The 16423-nt window shown below is 39.6% G+C and overlaps 3 protein-coding genes across 6 annotated transcripts; all 3 read right to left on the bottom strand.

Annotated features, from left to right (window-relative positions):
• Positions 1-76: 76 nt before the first annotated feature.
• LOC135652918 (probable E3 ubiquitin-protein ligase LOG2) lies at positions 77-5946 on the bottom strand. 2 transcript variants are annotated; one of them, XR_010502257.1, is made up of 4 exons: positions 5286-5946; positions 2789-3284; positions 362-564; positions 77-185 (listed from the first exon to the last, which is right to left on the bottom strand). XR_010502257.1 is itself a non-coding variant. In XM_065174254.1 (3 exons), exons 1-3 carry the CDS (start codon positions 5756-5758, stop codon positions 448-450), a joined length of 1086 nt encoding a protein of 361 aa, XP_065030326.1. In that variant the 5' UTR covers positions 5759-5945; the 3' UTR covers positions 77-447. The 2 variants fall into 2 exon arrangements, 1 of the variants encoding a protein (XP_065030326.1); XM_065174254.1 differs by having other exon boundaries at positions 77-564; positions 5286-5945.
• A 2441-nt stretch (positions 5947-8387) lies between these two features.
• Positions 8388-12392, bottom strand: LOC103970056 (DNA polymerase II subunit B3-1). Of its 2 annotated transcripts, XM_009383690.3 has the most exons (4): positions 11766-12392; positions 11206-11290; positions 8730-8771; positions 8388-8639 (listed from the first exon to the last, which is right to left on the bottom strand). In XM_009383690.3, exons 1-4 carry the CDS (start codon positions 12165-12167, stop codon positions 8572-8574), a joined length of 597 nt encoding a protein of 198 aa, XP_009381965.2. In that variant the 5' UTR covers positions 12168-12392; the 3' UTR covers positions 8388-8571. The 2 variants fall into 2 exon arrangements, with proteins under 2 accessions (XP_009381965.2, XP_065028843.1); XM_065172771.1 differs by lacking the exons at positions 8388-8639; positions 8730-8771 and adding an exon at positions 8778-9023 and having other exon boundaries at positions 11766-12322.
• Positions 12393-12792: 400 nt separating this feature from the next.
• Positions 12793-16242, bottom strand: LOC103970054 (probable beta-1,4-xylosyltransferase IRX9H). Of its 2 annotated transcripts, XM_018820340.2 has the most exons (4): positions 15305-16238; positions 14318-14564; positions 13156-13345; positions 12793-12968 (listed from the first exon to the last, which is right to left on the bottom strand). In XM_018820340.2, exons 1-3 carry the CDS (start codon positions 15979-15981, stop codon positions 13175-13177), a joined length of 1095 nt encoding a protein of 364 aa, XP_018675885.2. In that variant the 5' UTR covers positions 15982-16238; the 3' UTR covers positions 12793-12968; positions 13156-13174. The 2 variants fall into 2 exon arrangements, with proteins under 2 accessions (XP_018675885.2, XP_065028842.1); XM_065172770.1 differs by lacking the exon at positions 12793-12968 and having other exon boundaries at positions 13181-13345; positions 14325-14564; positions 15305-16242.
• Positions 16243-16423: the final 181 nt, after the last annotated feature.

Raw genomic sequence — 16423 nt, 5'->3', positions numbered from 1 at the left:
GTAGGTGGGATCTTCCTGTCTCAGCCGCCAAAGGTATCAGATACATAGGCAATCGATAATTGAAACACAGCAATGGTTGGGATGAAGCTTCTAAGATTTATTTTGCATGAAATACAAGAGTGGATCTCGTCAACACTTCACCGCTCGCTCATTCTTTGACTACAACCAGATACAGTAGATCCCACCTGTAAGAAACAGCAACTCAACAGTGTCTCATACAGTGACGCCTCAACAACCCTCACAAACACAAGCTGATGCTAAGAAGAATATACATCTGGCACGGTCCAAACCCCAGCTATTTATCCATAGAAATAAATCACAGTTGCCAATTATTATATACACACAAGCATACAGTTCTTACCATATGCCTCATTCTGGCTCTCTCTTGAAACCAAGCTCAGGATCCAGGGCATAGGACTTTTGATGAGATGGGTGTTCTCTCTCTTGTCACTTCTCGGCTCTGTTATGGATCTTGATCTCCAGTAGCTGCTCCACCAGCTGCCGGCACATTGGGCATCGATTTGTTTGGAACCTCAGCACCTTCGCACATTCGCGACACATGCACTACAACAAGAAGAGAGACGATTTAGATGCATATGTTAGATCTATCTGAAAGAAATCCAGCGTTGTTTATGTTTCCGTAAGACTTTCTGCAGATAATATGCTAAAAATGCAAGAACATAAAGATTTGTAATCCAAAATGCCTACTTCAGTAGAATGCACTCAACTTAAGCAACAGAATGTATGCTTTAAAGATGTAAACACTGGTGCCCAACAAAACATCAATGTCTTTAGATATCTCACATTTTCTAGTTTGTAGGAGCCACAATTTAGAGGTTGCAGAATTTTGCAACAGCATCATTGTATATTAACTTTCACATTCCCTACATGTTGCTGTTCAGGCAATCTACAAGGAAAATAGGATGCTAGTCAGTAAATTTAAGAATTATTAAGACATGCTTGTCTTTTGCATGTCAATGCTTTGGTCATAACAGTTGATTCTGTAAAGCCTCTGAAGTGCTAGTTCTTGTCAAGCTATCTGGCTAATTTTCCACCATGATTTCTACAAGTAGCTCCGTTATAAGCTTGATTATTGACAACCCTGTAATTAAGCAATAGGGACCATTATCTACTTTATTCTTTACTGAGGTTAAGCCCTTTCACATTTCTCCTAAACTTGATTATTGACAACCCGGTACTTAAGCAATAGGGACCATTATCTGCTTTATTCCTTACTGAGATTAAGCCCTTTAACATTTCTCCTAATTTCTACTCTTATAAGTTGTAATGCAAACAACAAAGTTGCTGTTAATGGCTACTCAAGGTCAACTACATGGATCCTTTTCTGCCATTAAGTTAGGTCAAGAACAATGCCCAAAAATAAACCAAGCGCATGGTAATCCTTCCAGGCCAAGCCCTTTCAGTCTTCTTATATCTCTTCTGGAGTCTTTTTCTTGAACCAAGTCACACTCAATTCATCTTGCCAGGTAGATGTTATTTAGCATGTCTAATTCACCTTAGATAACTTGCCCTCAGTATATCCTATATTTTCCATGAAGGCAACCACTTCAAGAAACTTTTATCCAATTTAACCAAACATTTCAGTTTTAATGGCTCCACTACCTCTTCAGCAATAAGTCAAAGAAACCAACAGTTATTTGCCTTTTATAATTTTTTTGACCATCTATATTTTCCATACTTCCATCTCTTTTACTGTATTACCGATAATGTAATTTATCTATTCATTTTTCCAGAGATTGTCTCCACGGTTCCTTATAGTTTATTTTCACTCTACTATCATAATTCAAAGCAATGTTACCAGCAAACACCATCCGTTATGAAACTTAATCTTGAAGATTAAGGGAAAATACATTAGGACTCATGATGAAACCATTTAAGATGCTCCACCTCACATCGTCCATAAAATGTCACTTTCTCATACATATCATTATACAAATCAGTGTACCAAACAAAAAATTCCCTTTCTTTTTCTAAAATTCAGCACATTGTATCTTCAAGAATTTGGTTATAAGCTGTTTCATAGTTGGAAAAAATCATTAGCTATAATAGCATGAACCAAATGGATCCTTAATTATTATGCAGTTATTCTTTGTGTAAAAAGAATGTTAAAAAAAATACTATAACAACTCTAGGTTACTTGGGCTTTCCACCTTTAAAAATACAAACTTACAAACATGAACAAACAAAAAAAGGTAAGTAGGCATAAATTTAAGCGAAGAATATACTCCAACACAGCAAAAAATCTCAACATTTATGATTACATGAGTTTGATGTAAAACCATCGGAGCTAGCTATTACCATATTAAATATCATAGATGAACCAACAAACTACATAAACAACATGATACAATGAATAACAAGATATCCAAACAATACATGCATGAATATGTGCTTTAGAAAGCCAAATGTATGCATCGATGCTGCATAGCTTTTTTCCTTTCCCTAAAGAAAAGGCTCATGTAATATGGATTACAAATGGTTTTATAAGTATCTATCATGTACCTAAATTTTCACGAATATCCAGTCAACTATTGTACAAACAAGGAATCAGATACCAACCAACTTCCTTTGACCATTGTCTACTTTAAATTTATCATGAAATTACTTGCTAAACAGATATTAGGATGTTACTTCCTTTGACCATTGTCTACTTTAAATTTATCATGAAATTACTTGCTAAACAGATATTAGGATGTTAATCTGTGATCAAAATAGATAGAGCAATATAAGAACAAACAATTGTTTGCTACGATTTAGCTCAACATACCATATGTCTACAAGGCAGAACAGTGGTTTCACGTGGTTCTGAAAGACAAATCACACATTCTTTTCCAGAATCATTTTCATCAGTCTCACCACCAACTGAGTTGCCAATACCGTAAATCTCCTGCAACTCATATCTGGTTCCACTTACCCATAAGATCTGCTTCGTCACACGCACATCATAACCAGCATTGTTTTTCTTTTCAAAAATCGCCTGTGTAATCTGTGAGTCTGAAGATTGTACTTGCTGGTGCTCAACAAAATCTTGATTACTGGATGGAGAAGCTTCTGCTTTCACAGCTAGGGGGTAGACATTTGATTCTCCCACTTTTATCAACTCCACCTCATCAACCAGGAAGAGATCAATTCCAGTTCCAGATGGTTGCCTAAACTTCTGGCCCAGACCTTCTTTAAAAGGTACTGTGACTGGTTTAAGCAATTCATTTACTGTGATCAAGTTACAGTCCGAGCCTTCTTTTGCAAAGAAGAAGACAGTGATGCTGTTTGCAGAATGAAAAAGAGAGTACAGATTAGAAATATTATCTAAAAAATGCACATGAAGACATTTACTACCAAAATATTTGCACAAGGGTGAAGACATCTCCATGCTTAAGCATGAACAAATGACAACTCAAGATCCACCATCATATTCACCAGACCAACCACCACAAAGAATTCATCATTTTCTTGTTCAGATTGATTATAAGCTTCCTGTCACTATGTGGATGGGAAAAAAACAATAAATATACAAACTGCAGTTATAACTTCAAAGTAGTTCCCAGCTCAGATGGATGAAAAGAAGTCAATCTGAGTATATCACATGGTTGAAAGAAAAACCCAGTTGCAACTTGCAACAACAGTAATGCAGTCATAAACAACTTCATAACACATTCATATGGCCCTACACAATTTGTACAGTTGAACTAGCTTCAGTGAACTCTCATATGCAGGTAATTAGCTTTAATTGAAACAGAAAGAAATTATGAATATCATGGGTCCAGTAATGCTACAGTGGAATTCCCAACCAGGGATGAAGAACCCACATTTTTATAACCATGCTACTCTAGTGGGATCATCACAGGCTCAGTTAAACTAATCATTTTGTGAAAATAGTAACTAGGATCCAAAAATAATGTGGCGATAGTTTCTCCAGATATATTTTGTTACTGCAGTAGCTGGCTCTGTAATTTATAAATCCCAGAATGAACAACCCAATAAAATTTCTTAAAATATAATTTAGCTATTAATTAGAAGATAACATCAAAACTGTTATAAGCGCTCATCTTAATATACTTCTAAGTTTTGAATTATTTGAATTGAGATCCACCTCAACTAATCAAGAAGTCCCTACTGTAATCTATACAATTGGACAGCAAATTCTAGTGTGTTAACACACGTGTTTACAATTAGGAGTTTTGCAGGACTAAGAACACATAAGTGGCTTTTAAGTATGGTGGTCATCATCTTGAGCATATTGCGGATACCTGACACAACATGGCCAGGTTACTGAACCATCAAAGTACAGGGTGGTGCTCCTGGATGAGGAATCTAGGTGAGTCAAGGAGTTCGCCGAGAAGCCACCAGAAGTTACACAATAACTCAACATTTAGACTGATTGATCAGTTGCCAAAATTAACTAAGAACAGCTATTCCTATCTAACCTCAACTTAATTATGGATTACGGCAATATATTCAGTCCCTACTCCAATAGATTTTCTTGGACCACTCATTCCTTATTTATATTATGCTCCACATTCCAATCTTCCTCATTTCAAATCATGATTGGATGAGATAGTTTATAAACACCAAAATTTGTAGGGTTAAGCAACATCTTATCATTGCCCAGACTTGAAAACATCCTTGTTGTGGAGCTGAGCACCATGAATAATATGGTAGTCCAATGTTCATCATCACCTATCGGAAGTGGGTCATAGGTATGCATACTTCTGGACCACTGCCATCGGCTTGCCGCCGGTTGGTAATAGCTATCTGGCTGACAACAGGACATAGTTAGGTCCATGTGAATAGGAAAACAGAAGAGGGTGACATTTTCAAACTGGCAGCAATTCATTCATATCTGACAAGATGTAACTTTCATGGCTATAGAAAAAATGCTACTGAAAAGAACCAACATGATCAGAATAGCCACTAACGGAACAAAGAAAGTCAGTTCTGTGCGGTGCATCAAAGCAAATGTTCATCAAAATCAGAGGAAAGAGTAGAAAAGTAGACAAATAGTACAACGGAACGATCACATCGGGTTGGAGTACACAATTTACCTTCTTAGTTATTGCTTATGGATGTTACTTTTTCAAGAAGGAATACTTGATGAATCAATAGAAAACTTTTTTAAGTGAAGCCAAGTTTAAACAAGTTACTCCTAAGGGAACATGTTACTTGACGAGGCGGAAGAAGAAGAAGTTTAGGAAAATTAGAACAACTTGCACGTTGAGATGATCACAAGGACGAACAATTTTGTATTCTCTGCGACGGAGGCTCACCTTCCAGCAACGGTGGCATCGAAAGTGAAAGCCACAAGAAACTGGCCGGGATTCTGCTCATCAGGCTCGACCCTCAGAGTCTCCTTCTTGATGTTAACATCGTTGCGGATGGTGACAGCCTTATGGTGATCGACGTAGGGGGCGGGGGCAGGCGCGGGAAGCGGAGCGCCGTAGGGGTACCTCCCACCGTTGGCCCACCCCGGGTGGTGAAACGGGTACTCACGGCGCTGGTGGTGGTCGAACGGCGCCGGGAGCGGCACGGGCATAGCAGGCGACGGGCTGGGGTAGTAGCCGTACGGGAAGTAGGGATTGGGGTACTGTGCCACGATCTCCGGCTGCTGAGGCTGCAGCGGTGGCTGCGGTGGCAGGGGAGGAGCATCGGAGGCCCCGAAAGGAGGCAGGTGGAGGTGGTGATGGTGGCGGGAATTCCGGCGATGGCCATTGTCGATGGTGCTGCTCCCCGTGTTCCCCATCTGAGGATGAGAATTCTGAACGGAATCGGCTGTCCCCTCTTACCGAGAAATCTGGGTTGTTCGGCGGGGACGGACGGAAGGAAGCTAGGGATGCCGCAAAGAGGAAGAAGAAGAGAGGAACCTCCTCTTTGGTGATTCGGTTTGGTTGGGTGGGGAATGTAGTAAACATATTGAAACGGGTTGCGTGACCAAACATGAGCAGCTCACCGCAACCATTCTTTTCGTAGGAATCGTAACCAATGCCAAAAAAGAAATAAAAACCCTTTATTGTATATTTTTTTTTATTGTTCATAACATTTAATAAGCACGATTGTTTTTAGACGATTTCTTTGGGCAAAAGTGCCATCAATCACACTTTCATCCTGTTTTGTTTTTTTTTTTTTCACTTTTCTTTTTTATATATATTTAAATTAATATTTTATACTTAATTTAATGTGTGAATATGATAAATTTTTTTAAATTCAACTAAATTTGATAAATTTTGAAGAACCAAATCAACCTTGTAAATTTTATCCCAAGAAGCATTCGTTGGCTTTAGTAGAGTTCATTCAAACTTACTTCAAGAACATCAAAGTAGATTTCCACCATTGTGACTCTTTCTTTATGATTTATTTTTCCTTAGTTGGCACTCCAGATTGACCCTTCTCTACTCTCGAAGAATAGTCAACTCTTTGCTCGTCGTGTTTGCACTTGCAGCCCACCTGTGGCCACTTAAGGCAATGGTTCAACTTGTCCCATCTTGCTCAATTCACCATGATGCTTCGTCATGGCAATATTGTAAAGTTTCTTCACTGTTTGCTCAAATTAATTACCTACTCTGATATCACAATGTCATAGACTTAGCTAGAATTGCCTAAGTCGTAAGGCACCCTTGTGACAAAGTCACGAACTGGAGTTGCCTAAGTTGTGAAACACCATTGTGCCAACTTATCGGACTTAGCTAGGATTGCCTAAGTCATGAGGCGCCCTTGTGATATAAATCCCCTAAGAGTCAGCTAATTTGTAACCTCACTTATGTCTCATATGACTTGTAAAAAGAGCAAGTTATTTAGTTCGAAAGCGAGCAGTGGACAAGTTCTAACGTCTCGTGAAGAAAAAAGCTTTACAAGCAATTCAACCAATACTTTGAGTGTAAGAAAGAAAAGAGAATAAGGAGAAAACAATGACTTTAAAAGGCAAAACAAACAGTCATAAGCCCATAAACGATTGCTCACCAGGTGTCGGGTGTGATGACAAGTTCTCGTTAAGTTAATATGTGAACTTATGTATACCAATCAACGCCCAACACTACCCCGAAGCCCCATCCACCCTTGTGTCATTTGGGGGGTTCCAAGGGTTCAAGATGAGCGACGTTTCACGCATGGTTGTGGTCTACAAAAAAACAGGCTTGGCACGTGAAAACTAAGCCATTTTAGGGTAGTTATGCCCGGCATGATGAGCGGTCGCACTATAGCACCATGAATTATTTTTGCTTACATTTTTTCAACAAACACACACAAAACCAAGGTAAAACATGTTGCGAAGCATCTGCACAAGCATGCAAAAGCGATGAACAGTTCGTTAAGCAAAGATGTTGTGGGTGCGTGACGAACGTTCGTGATAGTTAGATATGCAGTGGTCTCCTTGTCCCTCTTCCTCCTGCTGGGTGTCTTCGTCTCCACCACCTCCCACTTTATCCTCTCCTACGCCCCCACCCATCGCACCTACGACGTGGTGGTCCAACTCTTCCTCATTTTTCCCTCTGGCCTCTCCTACCTCTGTCTCTCTACCTTCGTCCGCCGCTATGACCTTCGTCACTTCCTCTTCCTCAATAAGCTGGTCGAGGAGAGCGAGCGAGTGCAGGAGGGCTACATGGACTAACTTAATCGCTCATTTCGCCTGCTCTTCGTCTTTATGATGTCGTGTTTCGTGGGGGAGATGGCTTACAAGATATGGTGGTACTTATCAGGATCAAAGCGGGTGTCGTTCGCGAGGATAAGTAATATTATTGTGGGCAACATGATGACATATGCCTTAGAGTTGATGAGTGACAAGTAACATAATATAATATTATATATTATGAGTAAGCATGCCACGTAAATAGATTTTAACATATGTTAACTCAAATTTAACGAGAGAAACTTATATGTTACGTTTTTAAAAATATATAAATTATTTTAAACATAAATAAACTATAAGGACTTAAGAAGTTCATTGTGAAAACCATAAGAGCTAAAATAAACCTTAACTCTAAATTACACATGTCATTATATTAATGATTTATTATGAATCCACCTATCATATAAGTAAACTCAAACGATTAATTCAGATTTGATGGAAAGAACTTATATGCTATATTTTTAAAAATATAAAAATCATTTAGACAAAAATAAACCATAAAGACTTAAAAAGTTAATGACTAAAATTACATTAGTTATAAAATAGACTTCAACTAGAAAAAAAAGATGAATGATCGAGCATATTTTTATCATTTTGAAGAAAGAGTAAAGACACATTAGTACGCTATACCGCAAGAAACAACTTTTGTAAGAAAATCGCCATTTTACTAATGAACTCTCACTCTAACCTTAAAGAGTCTTCCATGACGGAAATAGTTTAAATACCAAATGCATCAATCACACGAGGATGATAAGAGGGTAAAAGAGGAACGCTCTTGAACTCAGTATTTCACATATCGATCTATCATGCTCGAGCACACACAACAATATATCAAAACTCCCTCCTCCCATGGGGGAGACCTAATGAAGGTACAGAGATTGACACACAAAAATAGGGTTTGCTTTGTGCTCTCGCATTTGAAGCTTTTGGCGGAATCATGTACCGATGACGAGTGCCCTCGCCTTCAATGCATCCTCGGCTTTTACTTTCTCTGGGACAAAATCTGAACAATAGGAGGAAAGGAATCGTCAATAGATAGATAGATATACGTCATTTCCATTTTACACAAATGATTGTGAATGCAAAATTTTACCTGACAAGAATTCGTATCTCTTTTTAGAGTGGACGGTCGATGCTGAAAAAGAAAAAAAAAAAAAGGCATTGTCATAGTTACTTGAGAGTCATTAGCTTTCAAGTTGCAGATTTGTCTTCTCCAAGTACAATTCAATTCAGTCACCCAAGGCAAACATAGAACGAGAAAATGACACAAGTAGCATTTGATTCACTTCGCTGGTTCAGGACTTTTAGGATCTGAGTCTTGCAGACAGCCTGCCACCATGAGACTACAGAACCAGTTCACGAGCAAGGTCAACCATCCAAAAAGTACCTAGCCATTCGGGATTCAGACTGATAGCAGCAACATAAGAAACCAAATCCTGGATGATACTCGACTGAAGAATCAGCAGGTATGATGAATGCAAGCATGTACCAATCACATCGTAATGAATGAAAGAGGAAAACAAATGTCAAAAATAACAAGCCAAGGTGTTGAGCTCTCCAACAAAAGTACAATGATACGACAGCTATGTTCATAATTCCATCAGGTTGGTTACTAACGGTTGCACCTTGACAACTATGTTTTGAAGAGCAACTGTGATTCATGTGTGCTTGGCATGGATGTGGATGGAAACCGACTCCTCAACATTGATTGACATCTGGATTTTATGAAGTGTATGGGAAAACTTGTGATTGCTTGTACAAACCTTTGTTCTAAATTTGTTCTGCAAGGAGGTCACACACAACTAAATATGGCAACATAACCATCAATCAGCTGGCAAATTTTGCTAGGTAGAACATTGTTATCTTCAACATGGAACACAGCATAGTATGGAACAGCGTGTTGTCGACTGGATATTTACCAGCCTGAGCCAACAGATATTTATCAATCCACACCAACAGCTAATTTACCGATCCAATAAAGGACTGATATTGTGCCATACAGATTGGTCATGATCAGCATCTAATTCTTCTTTTTCTTAATTTTCTGATGATATCTGAGGTACAGGTCAATATTGTGTCCGGTATACGGGACCAGTTGCCAAAATCTGTAATGGACCACTGAATTTTTTTTCTTTAAATGAAAGGAGCATAAAAAAAGGTTAGTCACAAGTGTCAATACGAGGAGTGATGCTAATCTCAAAGGCATATCACGAAAGAGCCAACTAAGTATGACCACACTACAATATTAAGCTTACAAATCACGATTTCTGTCAGTTATCCTAATAGAGTACACTTTGGCTTAAAGTACGGTTGCACCATCCATACATCTGAACCCATTATCCTCCATATCAAATCTTGAATTGCCAATCAATAAATCCTCAAACCTTCATTTAAAACTGGATGATTTGTCAAAATTTTCCAGAAAAACCTACTTAATAGTATATGCTAAAAATCTGACACTGCATATGAAAAAGTTGATCTCCATAAACTCCATCAATAAGCCCAACCAATCCTCGATAAGCTAGCTCATCAATTGTCAACTACTCTATACAAATCACAATCAAGTAGCTGAACTATTAGATCCATATGTTGCAAGTCTGGGCAAAATACAGCTAAACCTTTTTAATGAAGGAAAAACCATGTTACAATCATAATCATCTTCAGGGAAAAAGTAGAAAAATATTCACATGAAAAAAAAAATCACATAATCATGATTGTCCTCCAAACACTGATTCCTATTTCCTAATTTGACTCCAATAACAGCCAGCTAATAACCTTCCATCAAAGATAAATTGTGAAAGTTGATCAATCACAAACTTTAGTGGTTAGATCTGAAAAAGATGGAACACTGAACACCATGGTCAAGTCATAAGTGCTTATTCTTATGTCAACAAAACCAGACAATATTGGCCAACTTCGAGAACTAGCGCATAGCTATCATCATAAAAGGCATGCTTCATCATTTATATGAAAATTCATTGTTGTTACGCATCACGTTTATCATAATCGAAGCAATCAAATCCTGCAATCTAAAAATTCAGCATCAAGAGGATTCTACCTTGTCAATGAAAGAAAGATGCACCTATAACTTAAAGGTCTATTATGAATCATAGATTGATCTAAACAAGTCAATCACAACCGTACCAGGTATTATTGCATAAATGAGTTAATTTTACAAAGACATAAATGAGTGAATTAACAATCAAAACTACTGGGAGAAAGAAGAAACAAAACAGTCATTAATGTGCTGATGTTTTAGTCAGATGCGTCTCTAAGGAAAGATCATAGAAGAAAAGCAGAGGTCGTTGGGCATGACCCCGAGTTTAGAAGAAGATTGACAGGTAACCCAAAATATGAATTTGGAATTTGTTTCTTTTCTGTGAGCGTGATTTGGAAGCCACAATTAAAACATGATCAATAAACATCATTAGGAAGTAATGAGACACCTTCAATCAGAATAGTAAAGACGGAAATATACCAATATTGCAACTCAAAGGAAAAAAATAATAATAATAAAGCAAAAACAGAAAAAAGATCTCATTTCGCCAAGCTTAGACAGAGATACTGACATAGATCTTTGTAGGTGACGGATTTCTTCTGCCTCCTCATCCCTCTAGCAAAAGAATCCTTGACAAACTTCTCCAGAAACATCTCCTGCATTTAGGCAAAAAAACGCTAAGCGTGTCAAAGAGATAAAGATGAAAAAATGTGACTACTAGAATTAGCATTAAACGTGAGAGAGAAACCAAGATGCTATTCAAGGAAGAAAAAAGGGAAAAAAAAAAGAAAGAGAAGAGGGAAAAAATGGAATGCTATTACCAAAAGGTAAGTTTGCAAGTAAACGAATCATAGCTGGAAACAGAAGCATCTCGTAGAACCGAAGCAATGCGATTATGGCCAAGAAGATAAAAAACCCTCGAAATATACACGACTCCTTGTAGCTTTGGTATAAGGAATCATGAGGTAACAGCGAAACAGCCGCCACAGCACGTTTTGTTATCTAAATCACAAGATAATGGGATCGAGAAACCCATATTTAAACGCCCAAAACCAGAAAACCCTAGTGACAAAGTCTTGATTTGGAGGAGGAAGAAGGAAAGACGAAGAGAAAGGGTATAGGAGAGCTTACGGATGCCTTGTTGACGAGGAAGACGGCGTCGGAGGAGATCCCGCTGATGGTGACATTAGCGTTCCCGCCCTCGAGGCGCATGAGGCGCCGCACGCGGCTCATCGGGAAGCTGCAGGAAGCGCTGCCACCACCTCCAGACTCCTTGTCAGCGGCGATGGAGGAGGAGAAACCGATGTCCCCGTTTCTGCTCCTCTTCTTCTCCTGCGCCTCCTCTTTTTTGGTGACTCCTTCCTTCGATTTCCTCTTCCTGTTCGTTTGATTTCTATCCTCGCCCACGCCCTCCATCTTCTTCCGACTCAAGTTCTTTTTCTTCGTCTTGTCATCTCCCGCGACCTTCTCCTTCCTGTTCTTCTTCTTGTTCTCCCCCCCTTTAGGCTTCTGCTCTGGCTGCTGCTTCTTCATACTAGTGCCCCCACCTTTACCCCTACTCCACTGCCCCTTCAGCTTCCTTCTTCTCACCGCTCTTGTTTCTGCTGCTGTTCCTCTTTATCGCCATTTCTTACCTCGGCCTCGGGTGACCGCTTGCGCAGGAAGCGTGGAAGATTGAACCCTGGGCTTGACGGCCCGTTTGCAGATAGCAGAGGGCCCAACTATTTTTCAAGAGCTAGAGGGCCCACGATGAGTCAATTTATCACGTCAGGTAAACCTGAATAGGAGAGGGCCCACGAGGAGTCGATCCATGTAACAAAACTTGATGACTGTAATATCGAACATTGTTATCATTTTTGACAACATTAAAGATACAGACTAATATTATTCTCACAGGCACAAACACGCTACCAAAACTACAGAAAGAGAACTATGAGACGTACTTCCAAGAGATGAACATGTCATAGGAACCAGCTCATCTTTTTCCCCCTCCAACATGGATGTCAGTCAACAATCCTCCACTGAGCTAATAATGTGATTAAAAGAAAAATAATATAAAAAAATACTTTTTCAGATCGATATGCAGCCGACACAGAAAAAGAAAAAGGAAAACGAAGGCATCAAGCACAATTTCTTCGACTGAACATAGAAATGATCCTGAAACAATTTCTTAAAAAACACAATCACTCTTCTATAATGTGTTTGTACATAAATTGACTAAAAGAATAATGAATACATATTAAATGTGCTCTTGATGGGGGTGGGGGAGGGAAAGAACCATTACTGAGCATAGATGCTTTGCTACGAAGAAGACCATCATTAAAGACCACAAAGCTGCAAATGTAAGATGAAACAGTAGTAAGGACACAAATGAGTTGAAGCCTTGTAAACATAGAGAGACAAAGATTAACTGGACAGTAGCTTAGGGCCCAGGTGATGGCTGCCCAAAACATTGCCTCCAATATCTAAAAGAATGTGATGGAATAATTAGAAAATAAGAACCAAACTTAAGTAGGCATACCTTGGACAAGCTAGAATTCCTAATTTAAAGGAACAACAGTATTGAGATTCTTTGAAATCTGCCACCCTCTAGGATAAACAAGACTTCTAGATTCCAATTGCAGACGCCAATTCATAATCCTTGAGCAATCATTAGGTAAGCCTTCTAGTTGGCCTTCGTCCTCGACTATCTGTTCGATAAATCCTGTATCCTGCATACGTTATACTTAAAACAGTTTTATATTGCCGAAAGATGGATTTGGTAAGCAGTAGATAAAAGTATGCAATCAAGTAGGAAAAGAATAGCATCGTATCCAACCAAAAAAGGAACTCTGATAAGAATAATATCTTGAATTAACATATTCCATTAATAAGCTGTTTAAACTTTGATCTAACTGTGTTCAATATTTGAATTATTTAATTCATAGTTGTGATACATTATAGAGGATAAAGAACAAATAAGAGCACCATAAAGTTCCTTGTATGCATCCAAGTAAATTTTTATTGTGTAAGGGGATGATACTGTGACCTAGACAATATAAATATATTTTTTTATTAAATAAAAACTTCAAGGCTTCAAGCAACATTCAAGGTTTTATGGATAGATTTCTTATTTTTCTGGAACAGGTAATCCTTGGGGCCTGAGGCTGTCTATGGAAATAGACCCAAACTGACTGCTAAAGAAGATTCAACATTAGTTCAGAAACAGTGTGGATGAGGCTAGCTAAAAACCTCGAGTTATGTAGACTTAAATAGAATGAAAAGGTTACATGTACACAACTTATTTTTAGCAAGTTGAAAACTCCAAATTTGGCTACACTTCAACTTGAAAAGATTTACCAATAACTGAATTTTAAAGTCTTCAGTGCATAATCAAAATTTCAAGTTTAGAGGAATTTTCTGGCAATGCCAACACAGAATAAAGAAGAGGATATACACAAAAAAAATACCCAACATTTAGGTGAACAAGAGAGGATGGTGCCAAAGGAGTTGTGAAACATAACACAAGTGCTGATCTTCCAAATTGTTTGAGACATGCAAATCAACTATTCGATGCTTCTGATTTTTTAATTTTTCATTCATTCAAGATCTTCTCTCTTGTTACTTTTGAGCTTTGACATTTTATGAGTGAAAGTTTTGACTGGCAAGCTAAAAACTACAAGGAAAGGAAACAGAAGACGTACTTCAAACCTTTCTGTTACAGTGTCCAGTAGCCTAATGATGTCTTTTGGATACATCCATCTCCTCGGATTCCAAAGGACGCTGCTGTTGAAAGCAAAGCCTGAGATATCAACATGAAATCTCCTATGATTGTTGCCTTTCCTGTTCGTGTGCCATCCAATCACTTTTCTTCCATTGCATACTGGGCCTTGTAGAATAACCTTATTTTTGCTTTGAGCAAGCATCGCCACAGGCCAAGTGGCAAATCTCCTATATACACAAATTGCTTTGTCAAGAAAGCGGATCAACAGGCAGTAACTCGAAAGCCCTTACCATCTAATGCACTTGTAAATAAGTTATGATGTACAAGGATAACAGTTCAACATTTAGGAGAGTAACAAAAATTTACTAAACAACCTTGTAGGGAGTAATTAGCTATTCAAGCAGACATAAATTGACTTAGTTAAATCACTGGTTTACTGCAAAGTCAAGAGGACGAGAACTAAAATGACTTTGTTAATTCTCAGGTTTACTGCATTCTGAAGAAGGCACATAACTACAGAGGAGTGTCCTACTGTAGTGTACTCAAAGTTTAATCAAGTGTAGCATTTGCAACATATGCAGTTGGTCATTTGTCAAGCATAACGATATGTTTAATTGTAACATACTTGAAGGTTCAGAAATTGGCCATGGTTATCACTTGTTTCTTTCTGTCAAAAAAATACAAGTGAGCTGGTACTCCATTCACAGTCAAGGTTTGTGTAAAGACATATCAACAAGTAGTTCATCTGCAGCAGCATATAGCTACCATTTCCAGACATGTCAAATCTGGTAAATCTCTGTCTTAATCGTTTTAAGCAAATCTGATGATTCAGGCTTCTTAAATAAGTCGAATTATACTGTAACTGTGAGTGCACTCATTAAGTCATACTATCTGAGGCGACAATTCAAACTAATAAATCGGCAGATTATGCTGGAAGAATAATGTAATTGCTGCTACCAGCTACTACCTGATCTGTCTCAGGCGGTCGAAGAGATCCAGCGAGTAGATGTTGTCGTCATCTGCCATGTAGACGATTCCGTCCAGACGATGGAGCCTGATGTGCTTGAGGGCGGTGTGCCGCTGGCGGACGTCTCTGTGGAGGTTGACGCTGGTGTTCTTGCGGCATACGAGGTGCCTGTACATGACGCCGGATCTCCTGAGAATGTCGGCGGTCTCGGCGGTGGCCGTCTTCGTCTCGACCACAATCCAGAGTAGGGGCGGGGGCACGAGCTTGAGCGTGTGGGCGAGGCGGCTCAGGTGATAGCCCTGGAAGGCCCTGTTGTACGTCGGGGTCACTATGATCAAGAGCTTGTCGAAAGGATCGGGGAGCCGCTCCTGCTCTTCCGCGGGGGGAGGGGCGCGGATGGGGTCGAAGAAGAAGACGTGGGGCGGCGAGATATCGGAGGAGTCGTCGAGGTCGACGAAGGATAAGAGGCCCCAGAAGAAACCAACGATGAAGGAGAAGAGGATGACGCCGAGGACGGAACGCCTCCAGGGGTTCTTGCGCGGGTGAACGCCGCCGAGGAGGCAGCGGAGTCCGTGGAGGAAAGGGGGAGAAGCGTTCGCAGGGCTGCCGAGCAACGACTGGCCCTTCAAGGGCCGATCGTGGTTGGTGACGAGCAAAGTGCGACGCGCCGAGGTCATCGTGGCAGCGGCGGAAGCTACCGTTGGGGAGGTGGATTCAAGCCGTGCAAACGAGATCTGAGCAGTAGACGAGAATCAGATTCGATGGGAGCGGACGGACCGCAGGCAATTGATCAAGAATGGCGGTTGGGAGGGGAAGGAACAGGGTGCTGGTGATGGTGGCGGCGTGGCGAGGAGGAGGAGGAGGAACAGGGGGACCTTGTCTGGTCTGGTCGGCCACAGCAAGGGGAAAAGGACTGATCGCCATGAGACGTAGGGGTTCGTTGGAAAAGGACTTCCCGCTCACCGGCTGCGACCAGGGAAAAATGTTTTCTTAATCTAAGAATATGTGTTTTCTTTTAATTAAAATATATTTTTATTATATTTGTCTCAAAAGAGACATCAGAGAACACATGTTAAGGGAACTCTTTTTTTCTTTTTGAGAGTGCTCTGTTTCGAAAAT

The sequence above is a fragment of the Musa acuminata genome, chromosome BXJ3-11 (assembly GCF_036884655.1).
Source record: "Musa acuminata AAA Group cultivar baxijiao chromosome BXJ3-11, Cavendish_Baxijiao_AAA, whole genome shotgun sequence".
NCBI lineage: Eukaryota > Viridiplantae > Streptophyta > Magnoliopsida > Zingiberales > Musaceae > Musa > Musa acuminata.
The sequence above is the reverse complement of the archived record's forward strand: the minus strand, read 5'-3'. Positions and strand labels throughout refer to the sequence as shown.